At 38.1% G+C, this 22,445-nt stretch overlaps 1 protein-coding gene across 1 annotated transcript in view; it reads right to left on the bottom strand.

Annotated features, from left to right (window-relative positions):
- CUL3 (cullin 3) overlaps positions 1 to 22,445 on the bottom strand; it is a 55,083-nt gene that overhangs the window by 19,676 nt on the left and 12,962 nt on the right. Inside the window, exons 2-5 of the mRNA XM_064385974.1 lie at positions 16,373 to 16,570; positions 8,858 to 8,971; positions 1,926 to 2,086; positions 938 to 1,052 (exon numbers count right to left, since the gene is read on the bottom strand). Of these exons, the coding sequence (XP_064242044.1) occupies positions 938 to 1,052; positions 1,926 to 2,086; positions 8,858 to 8,971; positions 16,373 to 16,570 (588 nt within the window). The remainder of the gene's footprint in view (positions 1 to 937; positions 1,053 to 1,925; positions 2,087 to 8,857; positions 8,972 to 16,372; positions 16,571 to 22,445) is intronic.

Here is a 22,445-nt window from a genome sequence, read left to right as displayed (position 1 = left end):
GTTCTCCTTGTTCTCATTAGTGACAATGCTGAGTACATTATTTCATGTCAAATTGGTTTTATTCATATTGGTCAGCAGAGTCTTTGGAGAAAAGATGTCTTATTTTTCAGGCAAAGCTAAGTAAGAGAACTTAAAGTAATTATTTTTCTTAGTTTTATATAAGCATTAATGAAAACCAGAACACTGACATTTAAATGGCTGTGCAACATATGCTTCTGCTTTTCAAAGAAGTAAGGAGCTCAGAGCATATGACAATTGATCTTGCATAAGAAATGGGAGACTCACAAATTACCTTATCTAGATATTTTAAACATTATTTTAAAATTTCTATCGATTTCCAGCAATAGATGATCATGATTACACTCCACAAGCACTTAACTGGCTTTCCTCCTCCAAGTATCTCACAAAAGAAACGCCCTCAAAAATATTTGGAATGTATTATTTGGTGGTTGATCAACAACTGGAGAGCCACTGGGATATGCTTAGTTCCTTGACTTGGTTTATTTAATTACAAAAACCCCTCACAGATGTGGAAACTATGAAGGTATCAAAGTTTCCTCAAAGGCAGTGTGACAGGTTTCCAAGCCTGAAGCAGTTTGAACCTTTCATGCTAGTGGCATTTCAAAAAGACTGGGGGGCAAAGCAGATGTAGACTAAGTTACATGAAATAACCTAAAGGAGGCATAAGATTAGCATGATGGTTACTGTACACGTCATTGGCACCCGTAGCTCAAAACTACATTCAAATTATGCTAATTTTGTAAAATTTTTCTTACTTTTCCCTGAAAAGTTAGTAACTATTTCTCTTATTTCATTTAATGGAGATGGACATACTCATCAAAAAAGCAACAAGTATGTAAAGTACCACCAAATCCGACAGTTCAGGGATCTGAGAGTATAACAGCATTCCAAATATGGTAATAGAACATTACTGTACCTGAAAAAATTCTGCAGACATCTCCAAAAATGGAGCCTCGAAGTCTTCTTCATAGACTGACCTTCCTTCAAGACCTAGAATCATTAACATCTGGCAAGCATTTCTTATTGCGCCTCTGCCAAAAAGTAAGTTGTTAACAACTTGAGAAATCTACGTGGTTGTAAGACAGAGTACACAGCAGAATAACAGCTCATAAGACAATATTAACTTTAATAAAATGTAGTAATAAAAAGTCCATTCTAATCTGCTCAGGACATGACATTTTCAAGAACACTACAAGAGCAAGGCTGTTTGGTTTTGTTCAAAACTAAAGAGCTGACAATGTTGACTAAATATTTTAAATGCAATGACAGGGACAGCTCAAGTTCTACTAAGTCATAAAATTATGAAGAATATATATTAATATATAAGAAATTAACCCTAAATAGTACTTCAAAGAAAACTGCACACATAGGTCAGAACTGAGCAACTTCAACTTCAAAACAACTGCACATGTGGAAGTTGCTATGCAAAGTTTGAGGTTTTTGGATGGCTGGCTGTTAAAAAAAAACCAACCACACAAAAATCTAAAGAAATTAAAAACCCCAGCTGAACACAAAATAAATGCCACCAAAATTCAAATATATCAGCAAGTTAATGAAAACAAAAGAACTGCATCTAGAAAAAGATTCCACTTTCTGGCAGTAGGGGACAATACACAGCTGTAGCTGGGGAGTCTTTTCTTTTCCTGAATTGCATGTTGGGCAGTCTTAGTCACAGAAATGCAGGCAGAGTAGCAAGGTAAATATTGAAAATTATATTAACAAGCTTCCCTGCTTGCCATTGCTAAAATATAATACACAAAGAAATATGTTACTCGAGAATACAAAAAAATTTTAGCCACAAATGTGATCTTAAATAACGAATTATTTGTCTATGTTCTTGAGTCACTCTTTAAAAACGGACAGCTATTATTTGCAACAAAAGACTCCACTTACAAACACCTTACCTGTCTACAACTTCTCCTTTCCTCTCTCTTGCAATCATATCCAGCAGAGTTTGCCTCAGGTGATCCCTGATGCAGCCATAACGTACGACCTGATCTCGAAAAATGATCAGGCCCAAGTTGTAGACATTCTCCACGTTGTTCTGCTGCACATACACTCGGTCCTACAGCAAGGGCATGAACAGCAATGAAACTGTGAATTCACTGCATCAATGCTATTCAAAAATACAAGAGATCAACCCCTTCTCTACAGTGGAAATATGACCAAATATATTTTTTCACTTAACAGAAAGAAATTATGTATACCCTTCAAAATTCATAATCAGTCCCGTCTTCCAAAACTTCATTTACACTTGGATTTCTATTTTGCTTAGGAGTATAAACACAGCATTTGTGACTAAAGCATGCCATAGCAGATCTATAGCATTCCCACTTTTTAGTCTGGGTGCAGAGGAGTCTCCAAGCACTGACTAAATGCATAGCACTATTTGCAAGAGGTTTTATTTACCTACTCAAACCTTCCATCTCTTTCTGATCTTGAAGAAAAATTATTTAACTTCCCCCTCCCCTCCATGTATCTTCCTACCACTCCTTTTAGGCAAAAGATATTCAACATTCAGTGAAATTTCCTGAAATAGCATCATTAGGTAAAGAGTAGCAAATATAGAGCCAAAACAAGAAGAGTTACAATCAAAATCTTTATGGATTAGTACTGCAAAATTGTACATAAGACTTCTATAGACATCCCTCCCTCCAGCCTCCCCAAATTCACTTTCATTCCACTTGAAACATACTTCAAAATTTTGTTATGTTTCATTATAACCTCACCCATACACCACCTGCTCCCCCAAAAAAGAAGAGGGAGAGAAGAAAATATTTTTTACATTTCCATGTATGTTTAAATTCTACCTCCCAAAATAATCTTTGTCCATGGGAAGGATCAAGCTCCTCAACTACCTATTTTTTATGCACCTACATTTAAAAACCAACACTGATCCTCAGATCAGCGTTTTTAAGACTGCATAGCCCAAAATCCATCATACAGATTTGACTGAGAGTGCTAAGCAGACCCCGAGTCTCTTACTGCTACCCAAAGAAATGCCCCAAAAAAATCTCTCTTCTTTCCTATTCCTCCCTCCCAACTTAACTCTGAAAAAAGGAATCTATTAATGAAGTCACTAGCAGACAGAAAATGCATGTATTTGATTAACAACCACTACTGAGTCAGACCACTTAAAACAGTATTAAGAATAGAAAAACTGAGTTTTTACAACCCCTTCCTGAGATGAGCAATCAGTATTTTTGTTAATTTCTGTCAGGGCATAATCCATTCCTCTAATATAATACTTTGGGCAATTACTAAAAATACTGCTTTGCTACCATTTAAGCATCAGGACAATGACATTAGAAAAAGCTAGGTGTACCCACACACAAATCTGACTAGGATGAGGTTTTGTAAGAATGTATATAGCTATAACAAAACAATAATCCTGAAAAACAATCAAATTCTATAAAGGATGATAGTTAATTTATGAAATTGAGTATAAAGATTAGCTTCTCCACTGGTTCCACCACTATCTTATTAAGTGCTTTATCACACACAGAATTAAAGAGTAAAGCTACTCTTTAATGGAAAAACCATTAAAACAACAAATGTTATGCTTATGGAATTAAGACTATGGAAAAAATATTCCAAAATTGCAAGTTTACATAAATTCCACAATTTCAAAAAAAAAAAAAAAAAAAAGAAGAAGGAACAGACAGCCCAGCATTTAGCGCCTGCATTCACATGGAAAAATTATTCCTAGGCTAATTATATGCCAGATTGCCACTTGGTGACCAAAGGAAAGCAAAACACTGGGTTCAGCAATTAATGTGTGATTTCCCACTCTCTGTCTTCAGAAGGCAGCCCTTAAATTAAATGATAAAACAAGGTGGGAACATGTCAGATATGCCTCCTCTCTAGCTTCTGAAGCAAGCTCAGATGTCTCAAACCACAACATTTACTAATTGCTCTCATGAAGTCAGTTCAGAGATGTGTGGTGGGCTAAGTCTTTGGAATAGGTTACTTATGCTTTTCTGTTTTTAGGAACAGGATTGTTTATTTCACTTCCTTATTTACACACTGACATCAAGAAAAGAAGTAAATGTGATTCTCAGGTAAAACAAGCCTAAAATACATTTTCAAAGAGATGAAAGAGCAAATTAAATTGTAGTGTCTAATTCTATAACTTGAAGAGAAAAGAATATAATTATTATTTCAAAACATATTCAGGGCTCTGAAGCACAGGCAGCAGGGTATCTAAAAGGATTAAAGCCATGGCCATGACTCACTGCATAGCTTCTGTTGTGGCAGTGCTGAACACTGCCATTGTGAAAGAGTAACTCCTCTCAGTTTATCAGCAGCCTCTGTAGTAAGCCAGACCTCTCAACAATACCCAAACCAGAGCAGCAACATTAACATTTCTGATCCTGCTGATTTGCTCACCCTTGGTAACAGATCGCATTTGCTGGAAGCTCTCCCCATCTAAAAAAGCAAATCACCTGTTTGGGAACAGGTTTGACTGACAAGGCTACACACTACTGAACAGAAATCACTTCCCGTGGGGAGAAGCAGTGGGTGCTTAAAGGTAGGAGTAACTTTCACAAGACAAGGATGGAGTTTCAGACAGCTATTACTGATGAATTACAATCCTGCTGACACTCCAGAATAATTCTGAACTGAAGTCACCTACTGTAAGGTACCAGTAGCCACATTTTAGCCATTTCTGCATGGATGCACTACCTGGATGATGCAGCAGCCTTCAGACACCCTTGTGTATACAGTAAGTGTCTTTGATGCCAGCTCTGGAAATAAAAACAACACTTCTCTCTATTACCTTGTGTGTAAGCCATGGACAATGAGAGTCATTTGTCAAAACTCACATATCCAACCTGTCAGTGCGGGCCTAAAAAAAGACACCAGCTTTGTGCACAGCACAGATGAGAAGGGAATGCTCTGCCTTCTGGAAAATCCACAGCTGTATTTGCAGGAGCAATTGTTCACTTCTGACAGTGTGTAAGTGGCACTACCCATCAGCCTGTAAGGCAGCCAGGGGTGTGACTGCTGCACTTGCATACCTGAAATTGCTTTAAACTTAGCAAGCACAAGTAATAGAGACACCACAGAATCCAGTTGAACCCAGTTTCCATTTGACATTCTAAGAATACACACATCCACACTGCCTGGAGAAAAGCCCAAACAACTCCAGCTCCACTGCTCCCATTCCATACAGCAGCTAAATAAAGCCCACTGTAGGTATGTTTACCTGCACTGCCACTGTGAGGCTGAATTTCAGATATGCCAAATGAACTTCAATACTTCATCCTGCCTTAGTACCTGACTAGACTCAGCAAAGATGCTGCTTAGCACATGACTCGACTGCTTCAGCACCTCACTGCTTGTCACAGACAGTGCCACAATTTACAGTGTATTATATCAACTCTGGCACCAATTACTGCAGCCTAAACAGGTAAAAAGGAAGAGAACTTGTGTGATATCAAACATAATCCAGTGGAACTACATAAACTTGAAATTCAGTCAGGGAACCTGGAATGTCTCAAAATAATCAAGACAAACCTTGCACAGTAAGTGCAAAAGATTGCAAAAACCTCATACTACACCTGCAACAGAAATGAAAGTAACCGACTTCTACTAGAGAGCAATCACAAGAGACAAGGCAATACACATTTTTAAAAACATAACTATAAGGCAAACTTGAGAGTGTTTTGTGGAGGATGTTCTGCATGAACAATGAAATCCTGCCATAATCTCAAAGAGCAAGTGTTCTAGTCATTAAGCACCATAATGCACAAACCCCACTGTACAAAACACATGCCTTCCTAAAAAAGATTTATTTGTAATGATTTTTATTTTAAAAACAGAAAAAATTAAACAGAGGAAAGAAATTAAGGTGGGTTGGAAAGGTGTTTGTTTTGACTCAAATCATATGGCAGCTAATGGGTGAAACAAAGTTGGAAAAAAAATGTGGCATTAAAACAGATACAATTTAGTTTAAGATGTTCAAGATGTAAAATCACTAGGCTGAAGCAGGAATTCAAGAGAGTAAGACCAGAATTCAAGAGGGTATTAAATGTTTTACTTTCACTGATGTCACAGTGTGGCCTGTTGGGCAATAGGTACATTTCCTGAAACTGATGTGTAATCGAGATGGCCTACAAAACAAGAGAAGGATTGGGTCATGCTTTACTTACAAACACAAGATAATTGCAGATACTTCTGCTAGAACACAAGCATATTAATTTACAATGCCTGCTGACGCAGGTTATAGTGTTTGGTGCTTTTTTTAGATAAAATATTTTTAATGTCTTGTATTAGATTTGCTTGAATAGAAGTGTATAAATTATTTCTGAAAAAGCATATCATTATAAACCTATGTGTCAGTCAGACTCAACATCAGAAAGTAAGGACAAATCATTCTTTTATTTTACAAAATTCTTCAAAATTGTTTCTTTGAAAAGCAGTCAGGTCTGATCTTTCACAGGTGCTTTATAATTCTGTGGCACTGGCAGCTTTCCCAAACTTTTTGAATGAACACACGTTCAAGAGTGGGAAGTTTTTTACTCTTAAAGTCTTTTGTGAATGAAGAAAATTACATCTGACTCAAGAGGACATCCCAGTGACAAAGGAGAAACTGCAAATCTTTCAAAGTAGTCCTGTTTTAAATCGCTGATTATTCTTTAATTTGTAATCAAAATATGTATTATTGACAATTTGTCTTATGTCCCTCCAAGTCAAAGGAGACTGCCCATTGTATCAGACCTTCACACTAGATAGTTCTACCTAATAAAAATTAAAATTATAGTTATAAACTCCATATTACATTACAGAGGTTTAACAACAAACAAACAAACATTAGCCCCTAAGTTTATATAAGCATTTTGAAAGATTTTTTTAAAGATTATTATGCTATAATATATTTTATTGTGGATTTTTTTTTTCTGTTTCTGTGGTACAAGGGAAAAAAAATCTGTGGGAGTCATGTAATTAGTCAAGCAGAGGGCTCAACTGAACACTCACTTGAAATAATTAGGAACTGTCAAACAGCACACAGAAAGCTACGTAGTCCAGAGGATTCAAGCTTATTTATTCTTCTGTTCTCAATCTAAAAGACAGGCAATGAAGGTCAATTTACACTTCAAGGAATGCTGCAGCTTTCCTTCTCCTGGAACCTTGGTGGAAAAGAAAAGGCTGGCTGGATGTTTGAACAGCACTCTCAGGCTTCAAAACAAAGTCAAGGCATTGCTCTTCTGACTGCAAATAATACTCAGGAAACAGCTCTCCTGCTCCCCCAGGAGTGGTTACTGAAGCAGGCAACCCTTCCTCGAAGAGAAAAGGTTTTGGCCTTTAATATACCAGTCAAGCCACTAAAACAAGGAAAGCTTATAAGCCAGTTTTCTCTGCCACTGTTTGAAAGATCAGAATTTATTGATTTTTAGAGCAGCAGATAACACTGCATTATCCATTACTTTGGACCATCCAGCACCTCCTGTGCTGAAATAATATATAATATTGGGCTGAAACACAACAGCTGCTCCCCTAGAAAACTCTGGATTCCATCTTCCAACCTTTCTGAAAATTCACCACTACCTTTGGTAGATTAATCTAATCATTAAATATTCTTGAATATGCCTAGATGCAGCTAACAGCAATTGATTTGTATTTGTCCTTCACAAACAGATTAGGGAGTCCAGGATCTCTCACAGCAAGGACAGTACATCTTCTAAACAATCTGTCCATCTTCCTTTTGGCACACAAATCATTCAGTGTCACTGATGGCATGTTATCCAGCACTCTATTTTTTGATATGTGGTCTTTTCCCTAGTGAAATAAACCAACTCCTCCAACATGAAGGCCAGTAAACCAGTTAAAAAGAATTGTTTGTGATTCTGCAATTCAAATTCTTTTAACTTGTAGTAGCTTATTGACCAAAGAGGACTTCACAGCTAATACAAACACGGTCAATGTCACAGCATGAGATCTTTAACAGCTACAAGACAAGATCTTAACTCCTGTTTAGCAGATAGAGTACAATTCCAGTTCATCTGCTTTTTGGACCAGAAAAGTCCATTATTTTCTGTCCTTCACTGTCAAGTACTGCATCAATTATTATATGTAGGATACTTTGGAGGGAAAAAAAAATTTACACAAAAAACAGGGCGTCTCAACGCTTCCTTTTGAAGTCAAAACCTTTGTCTAGAAGCTAAGCAAAAATACTCTCTTGCATCCTAAAACATCCCCAATATTATGGGAATTTTAGTACTTGCCAACTACCTAAAGCATAACACAATCCAGACACAAAAATGTTAGGCCCTCTCTTAAAAAAAAAATAAAAAAATAAGAAGTCTTTTCTGTTGGCTATAGGTGAGAAATGGCAAGCATGCACCCAAAAACCACATTCTATGTACACTGCTTAATCTTCTACACAAGTTCTTCATGAACAGCAAAGGATCCAACTACAATCTAACGTTCAAGGACACACACATTGTACCCAAGCAAAGTTATCCTCTTTGAATCCTAAAGCTTAAAGAACAACCACACTGGAAGTTTCAGGAGGTTTTACACCATATTGCTTTCCACAGTAAGAAAACACCATTACCTGAATCAACATCTGAAATCTGCCAGAATGGGTCTGACTAGCTTATTTTTTAAGAACTCCAAAGATCAAATATTTTTTAGATCAATTTTTCAGGTGATAATGAGATAACCTAAAACATGAATCCAATTACAATTTGTCAAACACCTGCAGCAGTCTTGTGTGCACACAGAAAATTGAAAACAAGGGACAGAGAGTAGTCTTTGAAAGAAGACTGGTAAGCACAGTAAGAAGACAATTTACTACACTGTTAAAAGTGTGAAATAGCAGAATACCAACCATGTACATCAGGATGTCTCTAATCATCACCATTGCTGTTTGATGATCATTCCACGCTTGGTTTAGTGTTTGTAGAAAGTTGTTATTCAAGGAGTTTAACACATCTTCTCGCACCTGAAGTGAAAAAAAAAAATATTGACATGAACTCAAGTCAGTTTCTTCTGCAGCATTTAAATCTTAAACTTAGCTTCAGCACAAGAATTCTTGCTCCTCCACGGACCTGAATTTTGCACACAGGTTCTTTCTTTTCCTGTGTGCTGACTATCCCTACCTCATATTTCCCTTCTGTGGTAAAATAAGTAAGAAAAATTATGCTAGCAACAAGAGAAACAAAATAAACATGGGTTTTAAATTTCAAAGGAATTCCTGAAGTTTCAAATAGTTAAAAATAGTCTCTGACGACTCCTCATAGCTTTCATTTCCTGTGTTATAGTGTTTCAATTGCTGGTAATTTTACTATCACAAGTAATTTCAGAACATTGGGTAGTAGCAGTAAATGCTACAAACAGGAACAAGTAGAGGTGGAAAATTGGTCATGATGACATTTAGAGAGACAAGCTGAGATAGCATAAAGATACAGCAAACAACAGTTCTGAAAGGAACCAACTGCTTGCTAAAGATCAGACTCTTACATTAATACCAACAACAAGACTTCATAGAAAAAAAGAAAGTAATCTTCGTTTTTTCATGAATGTATTTGCAATTTGCAAGTTAATCTGTCTCATCAACTTCAGATTTTAAGCCTCTTTGCCACTACTCTCCCAACTAATAAAAAAGCCCATCCGTTTTCATTTTTTGATTTTTTCCAGTAGGCATATACTGCAGTGCTGAAACTTGAAACTAATGTCAAAGACAGACCTGTGAGAAGGTAAAAAAAAATGTTCCAGAGTTAATAAAATGTGGGAATTGACTTTTTACGTAACATGCAAAATATATTCTGCCCTCTGTTGTAACCAAACAGAATGTTCACATTCATTGACTTGGACTGATACCTGGCTGATAGTGTAATTTCAGTACAGAGATTCAAACAGGAAAACAAAACACAGATGCCAGGCAGCCACAAGCTGCACCAACATCTCATGCACTCACCTGACAGGCTTCATTCTATCATTCCAGTTTCATGAAGTTATCAGGCCAAACCAGAGTAACAAATCCTGTCTGCCACACTACTGTACACACACAAACTCAGATGAGCAAACCAGAGACACTGTGGAACATCATCCAACACAATGGTCTCAAGGAGGAGAAGGATGAAGGAGAAAAGAAGAGGAATGAAGGAGCAGGGGAAGGAAGAGGAGAGGGAGGAAGGAGGAGAAAGAGAAGAGGGAGGAAGGAAGAGGGGAAAGATGAAGGAGGGGAAACTTATCCCAGTAATATTCACCTTGTCACTGCATCTATGCAATACAAGTATGCATGGGTTGTTCAAAGCTTTCTTACAACTTCAAACACCTACTCTGCACACCTGAGCAAGGCCTCTCCTGCTTGCTTTTGGAAAACATAATATGCAGTTATAAGCACTGCTTAACTACATCATTCTTTCTGATCATGATCATCATTTACCCTTTGGTCTCCCAAATGTGTGCTCTGTTGTCACCCAGTCCAGGTAGTTTTTAGCCAAAACAAATACACACTAAAAACTTCAGCAGACATACTTGTGAAGAATATGCAGAATCTTCCAGAACAAGAGAAACTAACATGACATGGTTTCTTTCACTTCTTTGGTCAGTATGGAAAAGCTTTATAAACATTATTTGGTAGTTCATCCACACTGACAAAATTTACCAAAGCATGATTAGATTATAAGCACAAATAACCAAGGGTAGTTACTGATCAATTTTAGGATACCCTTTACTTTGACTACACAGAGGCAGTGTGCCCTCATAACTGCACACATCCCACATCCATCACAAATCCTGCTGGGCCAGCCAGTGCCAAGTCACACAGAAGGGGGTGGACACCTGCCACCAGGTAGCAGTGACAACTTGCTTCCAAGCAGACACTGACACGCTCTGCAATAGTGGCACCTCTGCTCCATATGGTGAATTTCTGGAAATGGGCTTGAAATTCAGAAATGGGTGCTGTACAACAGAGCTACCTTCAAAGTTTCCCACTGAAGCTTCTCAATGTTTATTTGAAACTGCAGAAGAGGTTTAAAAAGCCATTCTTTCAGTTGCTACAAAAGCCAACCAAACTACTGCCAAGCAATTTATCACTTACAGCAACTTCATGCTTAACAAGTGTTCAACACATTCCTTGTATGGGCCATTAATTCAGCAATACTACAGAGAAACTGCTATAATGCACAAAACATCTCAGCCATGCAAAGGTGCAGAGTCACACCACTTTGGTAGAATAAATAATCTGAAGGAAAAAAAAGTGCATACTCACACTGTTTTAACAAAGAGGAGACACAGCTGCTACTCTGCCAAAGCCTTAGAACATTTCAAATCTCAAAGATTTTTATCAGCAGAATGTTACTTTAAATTAGCTGAGCTTGTGGTGATTTCTGTAACAGTATTTGCAGTTATGAAGTAAACTGCAGGGAAAGCCAGCTTAAATAGAACTGTCCATATACAGATGTACTTGAAAATAAATTAGCAACTTCGTAATATATGTAAGGTCTTCTTATAGTTACAAGGATGAAATTTTGTGTTTAACTTCAGGCCAAACTGTATTTTCTACTGGCTACACAGCTTCAGGAAATACAGAAACCTTCCCCCAGTAAGAGTAGTTTGTTGACATAAGCTTTCAATACTTTTAAATAACTCTTGATTGAGTGTACATAAAGAGGACTTATGGCCTACTATTTCTATCTTACAGTGCCTGGCCTGATGCAGCAGCACATATAGTTCAATTATGTAATTTCCACTACTGTAAGGACAGCCAGAACATCCTGAGGGGAGCAGCAGTACAGAACAGCACTTTCTGAACCAAGGCCTCAAGCTCTCAGAACTTTTACTATAGAGCTTCTTTTAGAAAAATCCAAGTAGTCTAAAAGATAGTATTCTAAAATCTTAGGATTCAGATTAACCCAAGTAGGTTAATGGACTGACTACCAGAAATGTCTGTTCATCCCTGCAGTTGCTAGCCTACTGCTAAAAGGAAAAAACAAACACTGGAGAATACTGGGGATTCTGAACAGTTATGTACTTTTGAGCAATTCCCTCACATCCGTTTGCCCTCCATATAATAGCAGACTTGTTCAAGATCGTCTGAAAACATCATTAAGAAAATAAAAAGGCAGATAAAACTTCATACATTGCCAGTCAGACGCACTCTAATGCTCAGTAGGTAATTTGCCTCCTACACAACTTCTCATGTCATTCCTCCCTATTTCACTGATGTTATGGAAATAATTTCAAACTCCCTGATGGAGATGATTCTCATCTCTCCCTTTTCTCTGCAACACTAAGACAGCAAATTCTAAAGCTTGCAAAGGACCCCAGACATAACTTTCTAAGTCCCAGAGTGGACTTCTTTCAGCCTATACCTGCCTCAGCACCCACTGCTGCTCTGTGCCCTCCTGAGCAAAGGGCTCTCACTGCCTGTACTGTACTCTGGAACAGCAGGTACTGGACAGGCCCAAGGGACACCACTTTGTCACTGATGGCCATTGGGACTCTGAGCCATGGACCACATCCAACGGGTGTGACCACCCAACCAATTTCTTATCCACTGAACTCCACTCACAGAATCCATGTCTTTCCAATTTAAACACAAGAAGGTTATAGGGGACCATGTCAAAACCTTTACAGACATCCACACAAATGACATCTGTGGCTCTTCCCTTGCTCACTGATGCGGTCACTCCTTCACAGAAGGCCACTGGGTTGGCCAGGCAAGACTCACCCTTGGTGAAACTGTGCTGGCTGTCCCAAATCATCTCCCTGTCATCCCTGTACCTCAGCGTAGCTCCTAGGAGGATCTGCTCCACGATCCTCCCAGACACAGACATGAGGCTGACAGGTTGGAGTTCCCAGATCCTCCTTTCTACACTTCTGAAAGATGGGTACAATGTTTCCCCTTTCCCAGTCATCTGGAACCTCACCTGACTGCCACGCCATGACTTCTCAAGTATCATGGAAAGTGGCTTGTCCACTACATCAATTCCCCTCAGGACTCTGGGATTGCACCTTATTGGGTCCCACTGACTTATGCATAAAATGAGCATTAAAAATATTATTCTGTAAACATTTTTTTTTTTTGCTGTAACACAAATGACGTTGCTTATCATCAAATGGTTTAGAGAGTTGCAAACTAAGCTTTGTGTGTTTTAAAAACACTTAACATTTGTGTGAAGTAATAACAGACTAGGCTTGAGAAGTGTGAAGGAAGAGCGTCCACATCAAGCTACAAGATTGTCAATGGGCAAGAAAGGGAGTAATTAGTGACGTATCAGATGCACAGGAATTAAATACTTGAATTAAGATGAAAGGTTTCAGTACTTTCAAAATTCAACAGTATTTTTAAATAGCTCTACGTGTACTATACTTAAATAATGATGTCAATACACAGGTAAAGACAAGTTTTAGCATGCTCTTCCCCTGTAGTGGAAACAAGGTAGCTCAAGAGAGCTGACTCATCTCAGTGATGCAGAGTACCTGGCTTACTACAGCCTTTATCCCACAGCCAGAACAGGGTGATGTGGAACTGCAAACCACTGGGGTCTGCAAGTCTTAAACCAAGCATTCTTGGTAATACCTTGAATGCATGCACCTTGCATTGATCATATTTGCAGCTATTATTTTATTTACAATTAAGCTGTCAAGACAGTGCATTGTGCTGTTTTTTTGTTGAGACGTTAAATACTTTTCTCATTAGTCCTTGATGGCTAATTAAAATGCTGAATAAGCACAACTTTCACCTGGCAATTAAATTAGCATAAATCATAAATACAGCTCTTAACCGTGTGTTGCCAAAAATGAAGGAATGCTTTCCATGCTTTACAACTATTTGTAAAAACAACTGAACATATACATTGCCTCTACCTAGTATTGCCTCTACCTAGTCTCTTCATCTATTCCTAATTAACCAGCATGACTGGAATACCACAAGAACTTTTTTTTCTAAAAAGATAACCTGGAGATGCGGGCAGCAAATGACAGTTATGGCTCAACAATTATTTCAAATTTGGGGTAGGCTCCTCAGCAGTGCTCCCTGAACTGAATATAGTTCTTCAGTAAAATCTACTCATCTGTGAACATTTCCATTTTTACAAAAGTAAAAGAATTTAATGAACAATATTTCAGTTGGCAAAATCCCCCTCTTCTAAATTCTAGCATCCACCACCGAATCTCTGAATAGAAGTTTTACAAAGACTTGTGATGAGATCATTTATCATTCATTAGCTACTTAACATTTACCAGAGAATTGCTCTTGCAAAGAGACAGCAAACATAAAAGACTTTGCAAAAACTTCTATGACAAAATGTAACGTTAAACAAAACTTCTTTTTTTGTCTATCTTACAACAAGCAACAGTGGCACAAACAGAAGATGTCATTATAGAACTGATCCTATTCTTGATAAACAATGCACTATTTTTTCCATACTTCCATCTATATATGCCTCAACATAATGTGTCTAAGCAAACATTCAAAAGGGACAAACAGTAGCTTTTAGCCTCTATAAGTTTTTGTTATTTTTCAGAAATTTTTGGCATAAGTCACATTTCTTTAGTCTTTTCCTTGGATTATTTTACAGGCTAGAATCATCAGAATAATTTAGCCTTTTTAACTCTATAGCAATTAACTACTAAAACTCAGTTAACCTTTTTATTTGAAAAGGCTTTGGTCATCTTTTTATCACCCACACACATGGATATAATTTGATTAATCACATTAAAGATCAGAATATAAGTTCATGAGAGAAGATTTTATTTAAAGAACCAGACACAGGAATATTAAGTGTCAGAAAGGCATTTCTCTGCACTGCTATCTGTGCAGTCCTCTCAGCCTCTGCACTGAAAGTACAAACTCAGAATCTTCTGCTCTTTTGTCAGCCTGCCACAATCAGCACTTCAGAATAACTAATTCTGCAAATGCATAATTTTTAATATGCAAAATAGCTAGGAACTAAGATAAGTGGCAGAATACCTAGGAACAAAGATAAAAAGACACCCATCAAATTAAACTAGGCTAAACTAAAGCCTTGGAAGAATAAAAGTTTAGTGTCACAATTATTAAATGCATAGACATACACAAGAACAAGGCAAAAAAAGCCTCAGCCATTTGCCACATTTTATGTGAATAGTACAGATTATGAATGCACAGATAATGAAACCAGAAGTTTTTGAGAGTCACAGATGTGCTACAATTATAGAAAAGAACTGCAAATTATTTAACCACTTCATAGAGGATGTCTCCTCTGGTGCACACAGTAAAAAAGCCCCACATTCAAAGCAGTTTTAGACTATACTTATCTGGACCACACCTTTGAAAATTAGGATTTTAGAAAACAAATAATACATTTCTCTGCCACAGCAGTAACTCCAGTTGGAACACACAAAAAAGTCCCCAAGCATCCTGCATTATTTCACCATAAATCTCCCATCTGTTCTCTGTAATTGAGCCAGAAATAATCATCCAAGACACATGATGGTCTCTGAGTTTCCTTTTCAGATCTTGTAAAAACAGGACAAAAATCTGATACTCCATCTGAGCCCATGGCCAGAACATGGGATCAAAGTAGACAGGTACCTCTCTGCTATGGATGTTACCATGAGAAGTAAGGCAGGCACCTCCCACAGATTTACAATCCTATTGCCATGAAATATTATCTGGAGTCCTAAAAAGTGATTTCCAACTTTTCCCACTTACATATTTATTAATCAATTCTAAACTTCTCTCAAAGACTAAAGTGGTGGTTCCATAGTTTAACACCAGACCTGAAGACTCCTTTTCTCAGATGACAGATCTTCAGAAAGTTTCTGCAAGTCATTTTGACTGACCTACATGGTTTTGCAAAGGCTGACATGGCAGAATGTGAGCTACTCAGGACTTTTGTTATTGCTGAGTTGCTGTTTTTGAACAGTGCCTGCCGCCTCTTTAAAGAGCATAATCCAGGCACAACTGTCTCATTAACCTGGGAATTAGTTCATCAGCCTACAGAAAACAAGTTCTTACATTGGTATTTATTTGTTCCACAGATGAAAACAACTGACTGGCAAACAAGACAAAATTTGGCCTAAGAAAGTCATCAAATGCCACCAAAAATGACACAAACCTTTAAAAAAAATATCATCAGCTCTCAACAGTTATTCTCCAAAAAAAAGTTCTTTCCTTTTACATTGTTTCAAGTGCTTCCTAGGTCTGCCTTCCATCAGTAATTTACCAGAAACAGTACCTGGAACAGGAAATCATTTGAGCTTGAGTTTAGCTCTATGCTACCATTTTTGAGAGAAGCTACACAACTGCAACACAAGGTAACATAATCAAGTTAGATTTTCTGCCATTTAAATAACTGTTCAGAATTCTTCCATATAAGACACTTCTATTTTAATTCACAAATAGACAAACCTTGTTTATTAGATGCTCAGTGACCACTTCTCTTAGTCCAGTGTAGAGTTTTTCACCATGTTTATGCAACACCATTGTATAAGCATTTCTATACAGCTCCTCAAAACTGAGACCACTATTGTTCTTACGCTGAATCTCTTGGATTGCATTTTTCAGAAGATCCCAAATGCTGTTCACATATTTCTCATCCATAGTCATCTGTAAAAAATAAAACATTACATTATTGTTTTGAATAAAAAAAAAAGAATATAGATAACGAGGTAATTGCTCTGCCCCATCTTGTTGATTCCATTACCACAAGATTTCTCAAATTTTATCAAAAGAAAAACAATATTTGAGACTAGTACAGATTTCAAGAAATATTTATGAAAATTGTAATTTTCAAAAGTTTAATGCTTTTTTGTTTCAGAACTGCAAATGCCCAGAATCCAACCCCAGAGCCCTTGGAGGTAGAAAGGCAAGTAACTGTGGACAAAAGTATCTTCCCCACTTTTCCTTCACATGTTAACAGTGATAAATGGTTAACTCCCATTCCATATTAACACATTATTTGGCACCTCATAAATTGTATTACAACACTGATGTGCTTCACCAGACCCCAAATTAACCTGCACAACAAAAGATAATAATGTCTGACATAGATTTAGGAAACTTGGTCATCTGCCTGAGCTAACTAGGGAGTAACGGCTAAAGAATTACACACCTACAACAGTGTAGCTACAATTTAAATAATTATAGGTGAAAAGCCCCACAAATGCCCAACTTAACCACCTGCACTGAACATATTCCCTTTGCACAAATATGAATAAATACCTTTCTAAAGGACATGCACCAAGCACTAAGCATCTGCTTGATCTGTTATTCAGATGCTGGAAACTTCAGCAAATACACAGAAAGAAGGAAAAAAGAAAGATTCAGAGAAGGAGAAAAGCTCTTATAAGAAATAGTCTCAATACACTAGAAAACTTCTATCTAGTACCTAGTGTGAATAATTTCACACTTGTGCTTTACCAATGCAAAGGTGATTCAGTACATGATATTTTATAGATAAAGCAGTATCTGGGACTGCAAGTAAGCATAGGAAAATAATATCAGAAGCCAGTATTGCTCAAAGTCTGTGATTCAGACAAGTTTTATCACCCAAACAAAAAAAAACCCAAACCAAACACTTTTAAACTGAACCAATTTTATTTAAAGTTAGGTTTGGTTTAGTTTATACAAAATCAGGAACAGATTTAGCATTTTATAGCTAAAGAAAAGAGCTGAAGGCAGAAGGGAAAAAAGCTGCTATTCCAAGAATTACTATGGGAAGTGAAAATATCCCAGAATCTATCAATACTGTCAAAGCAGTCTTGAAAATAGGAACTGAAAGAATTAAAAGACTAAAGAATAATGGTATGACACTATAGAGGAAAATCACAACCAGCCCTAATTCACCTCTCCTTCTCCTTCCAACAAAACCCTCTAAGTGAATAGAGAAAGACAGACAGTCAAACTAGATTTGACTGCATTTGTAATCAAATACAATTATTTAGCAGAATCTTTTTTATCCATGTATATTTCTACATGTATTTTCAAAATATCATATCAAGTTTCTAGTCATGATAAATAACAATACAGCTCACAATAAAGAGAAACCATTCACTGCCTTGGAAGGGAATGGGCTGCTGAATAAAATGAAAACAAGACATGATCTTCTATCCTGTGCATCTTCTGGGGTTTTGGTTAAATACAAGGATTTTTATTATAAAAATAATCCAATTGTTACTTTTTCCACTCCTCTGACACCAGATCCATTTCACTACTTAACTCTATGTATCCCAAACTTAAGATGTGCCATTATGTATCTAAAAGCAAAACCAAAATAAAATCAAACATGTTCAAAAATTTGTAGCTCCCTACCTCCTAAATGCAAAGCCTCAGAGTAACAGAGGAATGGTGGATGGAATGTCACAGGTCCCTCCACACTTCCTTATTCTGCTATGAGCAGCATTGAAAGGTCAGTAATTTTGGTTTTAATTTGCATTTGCTACACTGGAGGTGTAGGTGCTCCTCCAGGGAAGTTATTTTCTACAGCCTTCCTGAACCAGCAATTTCACAAGTACTGATAATGAAGGCAACCATTTAGATTTGCAGACAGCAATCCAAGTAAAAGCTTTTTAGCTTTCCTTTCACAAACCCAAGGTTTTGTTTTCAAACAAAGCAGAGGCTCCCCCTGCTAATTAAAAACTCTCAGCCAACACAACCTTTTTATCTCAACTGCAATTTAATTGCACTCTGTATTCTGAGCAAAGGTATGATCTGGATAAAGCAGGCCAATCACTGGGCAGCAGTCTGCAGAGGTATTACAGAGCTCCTGTTTCTGGTTGGTCACAGGGAACATCTCTGTACCTTACACACAGAGACAAAGCAGCACAGTTGGTAATTCAGATCCCTTCAGCAAAAAGCTACAAGCAAACTGTTAATTCTTGTACTTTTAATCCAAATGCTATAAAACAGAAGGAATGATTCCAACACTACTTTCTCCCAAGTCCCTGAATACAAACAAGAACACAAAGCTTTTTGCCACTTTACAATTGACACACAATGAGCTACTCTGACAGCACAAGCAAGGTTGATAGAAGGTAATTTTAAGGACTACACATCTCCAGAGGTAAATATTTGAAAAAGTACTATAAAATCATCTTATTACTTTTTAGGATTAAGCAATAAAAATTGTGCTTTTCAATGCTGCTTCTTATTCTGTTTCTGACTCAGATTAACATCAGTGAGGTTTTATGGGAACAGGTTTGCTCAAGTTCTAGAATATCAAGTTAGAAGAGCACTGTCTTCCAAAAAGATCCAGCATAGCTAACTTGTTTGCAGCAGTGTTTTCTAACAAAGCAAAGACTCCTAATACTTTAAATAATTCCATTTTATTTGGCAGTAAGTCACTGCAGTAAAGTTTGAGCAAAAATGTATTATTTCCTCCCTGCTGCTGAAAAGTTGCTTAGCATTTGAGCACAAGAGATATTCCTGTATTCTCAAGGGCATGTAGGAATTGAAATGTATTCTTTGATTATTTAACTCACAGGTTCATGTCTTTTCATCCCATTCCTTAAGTCAGGCTTGTAGGCAGATTTAAAATCCAAACAAAAAAACCCAGTAAGTAAATTGTTGATGCTACTAGAATACTGGCATTTTTCAGAATTCTCTACAAAAGCATCTCTGACAACACAACTGCAATCCTAATCCCCCAGTCTGACCCACCAATGAAGATTTATGCAACTCTCTAGATCCCTAGCAACGAAGTCTGTGAGAGATCCTCTTCCACAAATACAGGATCAGAGCCAAGATGTTTTTCTGAGATTGCTTCTAATGGTTATATTTTAGAACTAAAATCCACAGACAGAATACAGTTGCCTTGCTTGTGTCTTTGTATTCTTGCAGATTTAAGCACAGTGCAGATTGCTGCTTCTGCTGGTCTTTGAAAAAAAACACACGGGTTTGGAAAGGCTTTCAGGAGCAAAATCCCAGTGATTTCAGCAGTGTCTACACCCAGATTCACCAAGACAGCAAGAAGCCAGTGTCCAAGCAGAGGAAACGTGTTAATGTACTCACGCTTATCTGAACATTACCTTTCTTGGGGAATGGGAAAGCGACCAAGTCTGTTATTGGCAGGAGAGAGAGCTGTTTATAAGAAGCCGCTGGTTGGAAAACTTCCACACTCTGCTGCCCAAATGCTAACGATTCAAAGATGCAACTCGAGCACAAACATCTGAACTCAGAGTGTAGCACAAGTACATCTTGAGGAAATTAGACTAAAATGTCAGCGTACATGAAAGTACAGTCATTTCACAAAAAAGACACTACAAAGGATTGAGAGATCCTTTATTCCATAGTGTGGGATCAGATACACTCAAGCCCCTTCCTTTAACAATGTTTCTCTACCCTATTAAAATCATCAATTCAAATAAACAACCACTGTCAGCAATCTACTGCCATTATCACCTGTAAACAGGTAAAGCTGGCAACAGTCCTGAAGAGACTTCTCACTCTCTCCCTCCTACAAGCTTACAGGCACCTCCTGTTCCAAGTAACCTACCACAGCATTCAATCAAATGAGCAAACAGCTCAATTCTTGTTATTTTCTGATCAACATGTAACTTCACACAAAATGTTATCAGCCCCCTTCCAGACATGTAGTTCCAAGAGAAGTGCAATATCCCATCCCTAGGGGGAAGGAACAACCCCATGCATTAATGCCTGCTGGGGCAAATGGCTGGAAAGCACATTTGGCAGAAAAGAACCCAAGGCTCTTGGTGGACATCAAGCTGATGACAAACCAATGGGTCCTTGAGGTGAGGAAGATTAATGGTATCCTAGGCTGCATATGGAAGAGCTGCCAGCAGGCCAAGGGCTCTACTCAGCACTGGAAAGCCAGGTAGAGCACCGTGCCCAGTTCTGGGTTCCCCAGTATAAGAGAGACACAAACACACTGGAGACAGAGTCCAGTGAAGGGCCACTAACAACCCTCTAGAGCATCTCTCATAGGAAGGACAGAGTCAGCCTCTAGAGCCAGCCTAGAGAAACCCTGCAGGGATCAAATCAGCACATGTAAAATCCAAAGGGAGGGTGTACTGAAGAGGGAACCAGCCTCTGCAGGGGTGCCCAGTGACAACAGCAGATACAGCAGGCACAAACACAGAAGATTCCTTGTGATCATCATGAAAACTTTTTTGTTGTGTGGGTGACCAAGTACCAGCATAGGTTACCCAGAGAGGCTGCAGTGCTCTCCATCCTTAGGGACACTCAGACACCATCTGGATCCAGTCCTGAGCCACCAGCTCTAGGTGACCCTGCTTGCACACTAGCAGTGGGGCAGGACAGGATGACTTCCCAAAGTGCCTTCCAGCCTTAATCCTTAACCACCTGGTGATCTGGTGACACACATTACAGCTGGAGGCTGAGGAAGCTGGAAAACCAGGGCTCCCTGGAAACGTGACCTTTTCAAACTGCCTGTACCAGTCTTCCAATGGAAATGCATTGTATGGTAACAAAGGTGAGCAACAAAATACTTGAGGTCACCAGTGGAACCTGGTGTTTGCTCCCTAGCTTCTACCAACTACAGTCAAAAAACAACACAAACTCCCAGATTCAGGAACATCCAACCTATCTGATGCTGGAAATCCAGATTACTTTGCAAAGAAATAAATGTGTTGTGGTATAATTTCCATTCTATTTACTTTAACTTCTACAACAGTTTCCTCTGAACACAACTTCATGCCACATTCGTCATTTTTTTTCCCTCGTCATCATTTTGCCCTTAACACAACACAGCTCACTCCTCTTACACAACCATGCTCGAAATGCTGTGAATTGCAAGGAAAAATTGCAGAAGTAAACTGCTAGGAGCCTGCTGAAATCTTGATAGTTTACACCAGCTTTAAGTAGCTATTGAGTCTTCTTAACAAGAGGGGTTAAGAAAGAAGTGAGGAAGAGGTAAGCAGATGTCCTACAGTGTCAGCAGGAGGATGCCCAGAAGTCCATCAGCAGCAACAGGAGATACATGAACCAGTACTCTCAAGATTAGTGACCAGACACAGCTTCTTATCCTTCCTGCAGAAGAAATTTCTAGACAAGTTCTAGAAAGTTCACATAAAGATCTCAGACCAAACTTGTTAAATCTCAGGAGTTTTAATAGACTGTCAACACATTTGCAGGACATTTTTACTCTCAAAAACGTTACAAAAACTATTACTCAGTTTTTCTACAGCATAGCTGGACAATGTTTACCACGATTCTACACATGAGCAGGTGAAACACGTCAGCCTGGAAGTGATTACTGAGAACAAGGCTTCTCAAAGTTTTCAAAAAAAGCGACCACCTGCCTCATTCCTTCCCATGACATCCTTCACATGTCTAATACCACAGAGCACTGGGACAAGAACCAACTGAAATTACAGAATACAGGTGTTTATGCTCTCTACCTTGAAGGAAGTGAGTGGATACCAACAATTAAAGTTAGTTAGCAGTGCTGGGAGTAACATTTGCACCTAGTAATTGCCACCTATTCTGACTCCATTTCCTATCC

Source organism: Passer domesticus, chromosome 11, assembly GCF_036417665.1.
Source record: "Passer domesticus isolate bPasDom1 chromosome 11, bPasDom1.hap1, whole genome shotgun sequence".
Classification (NCBI taxonomy): Eukaryota; Metazoa; Chordata; class Aves; order Passeriformes; family Passeridae; genus Passer; species Passer domesticus.
The sequence above is the reverse complement of the archived record's forward strand: the minus strand, read 5'-3'. Positions and strand labels throughout refer to the sequence as shown.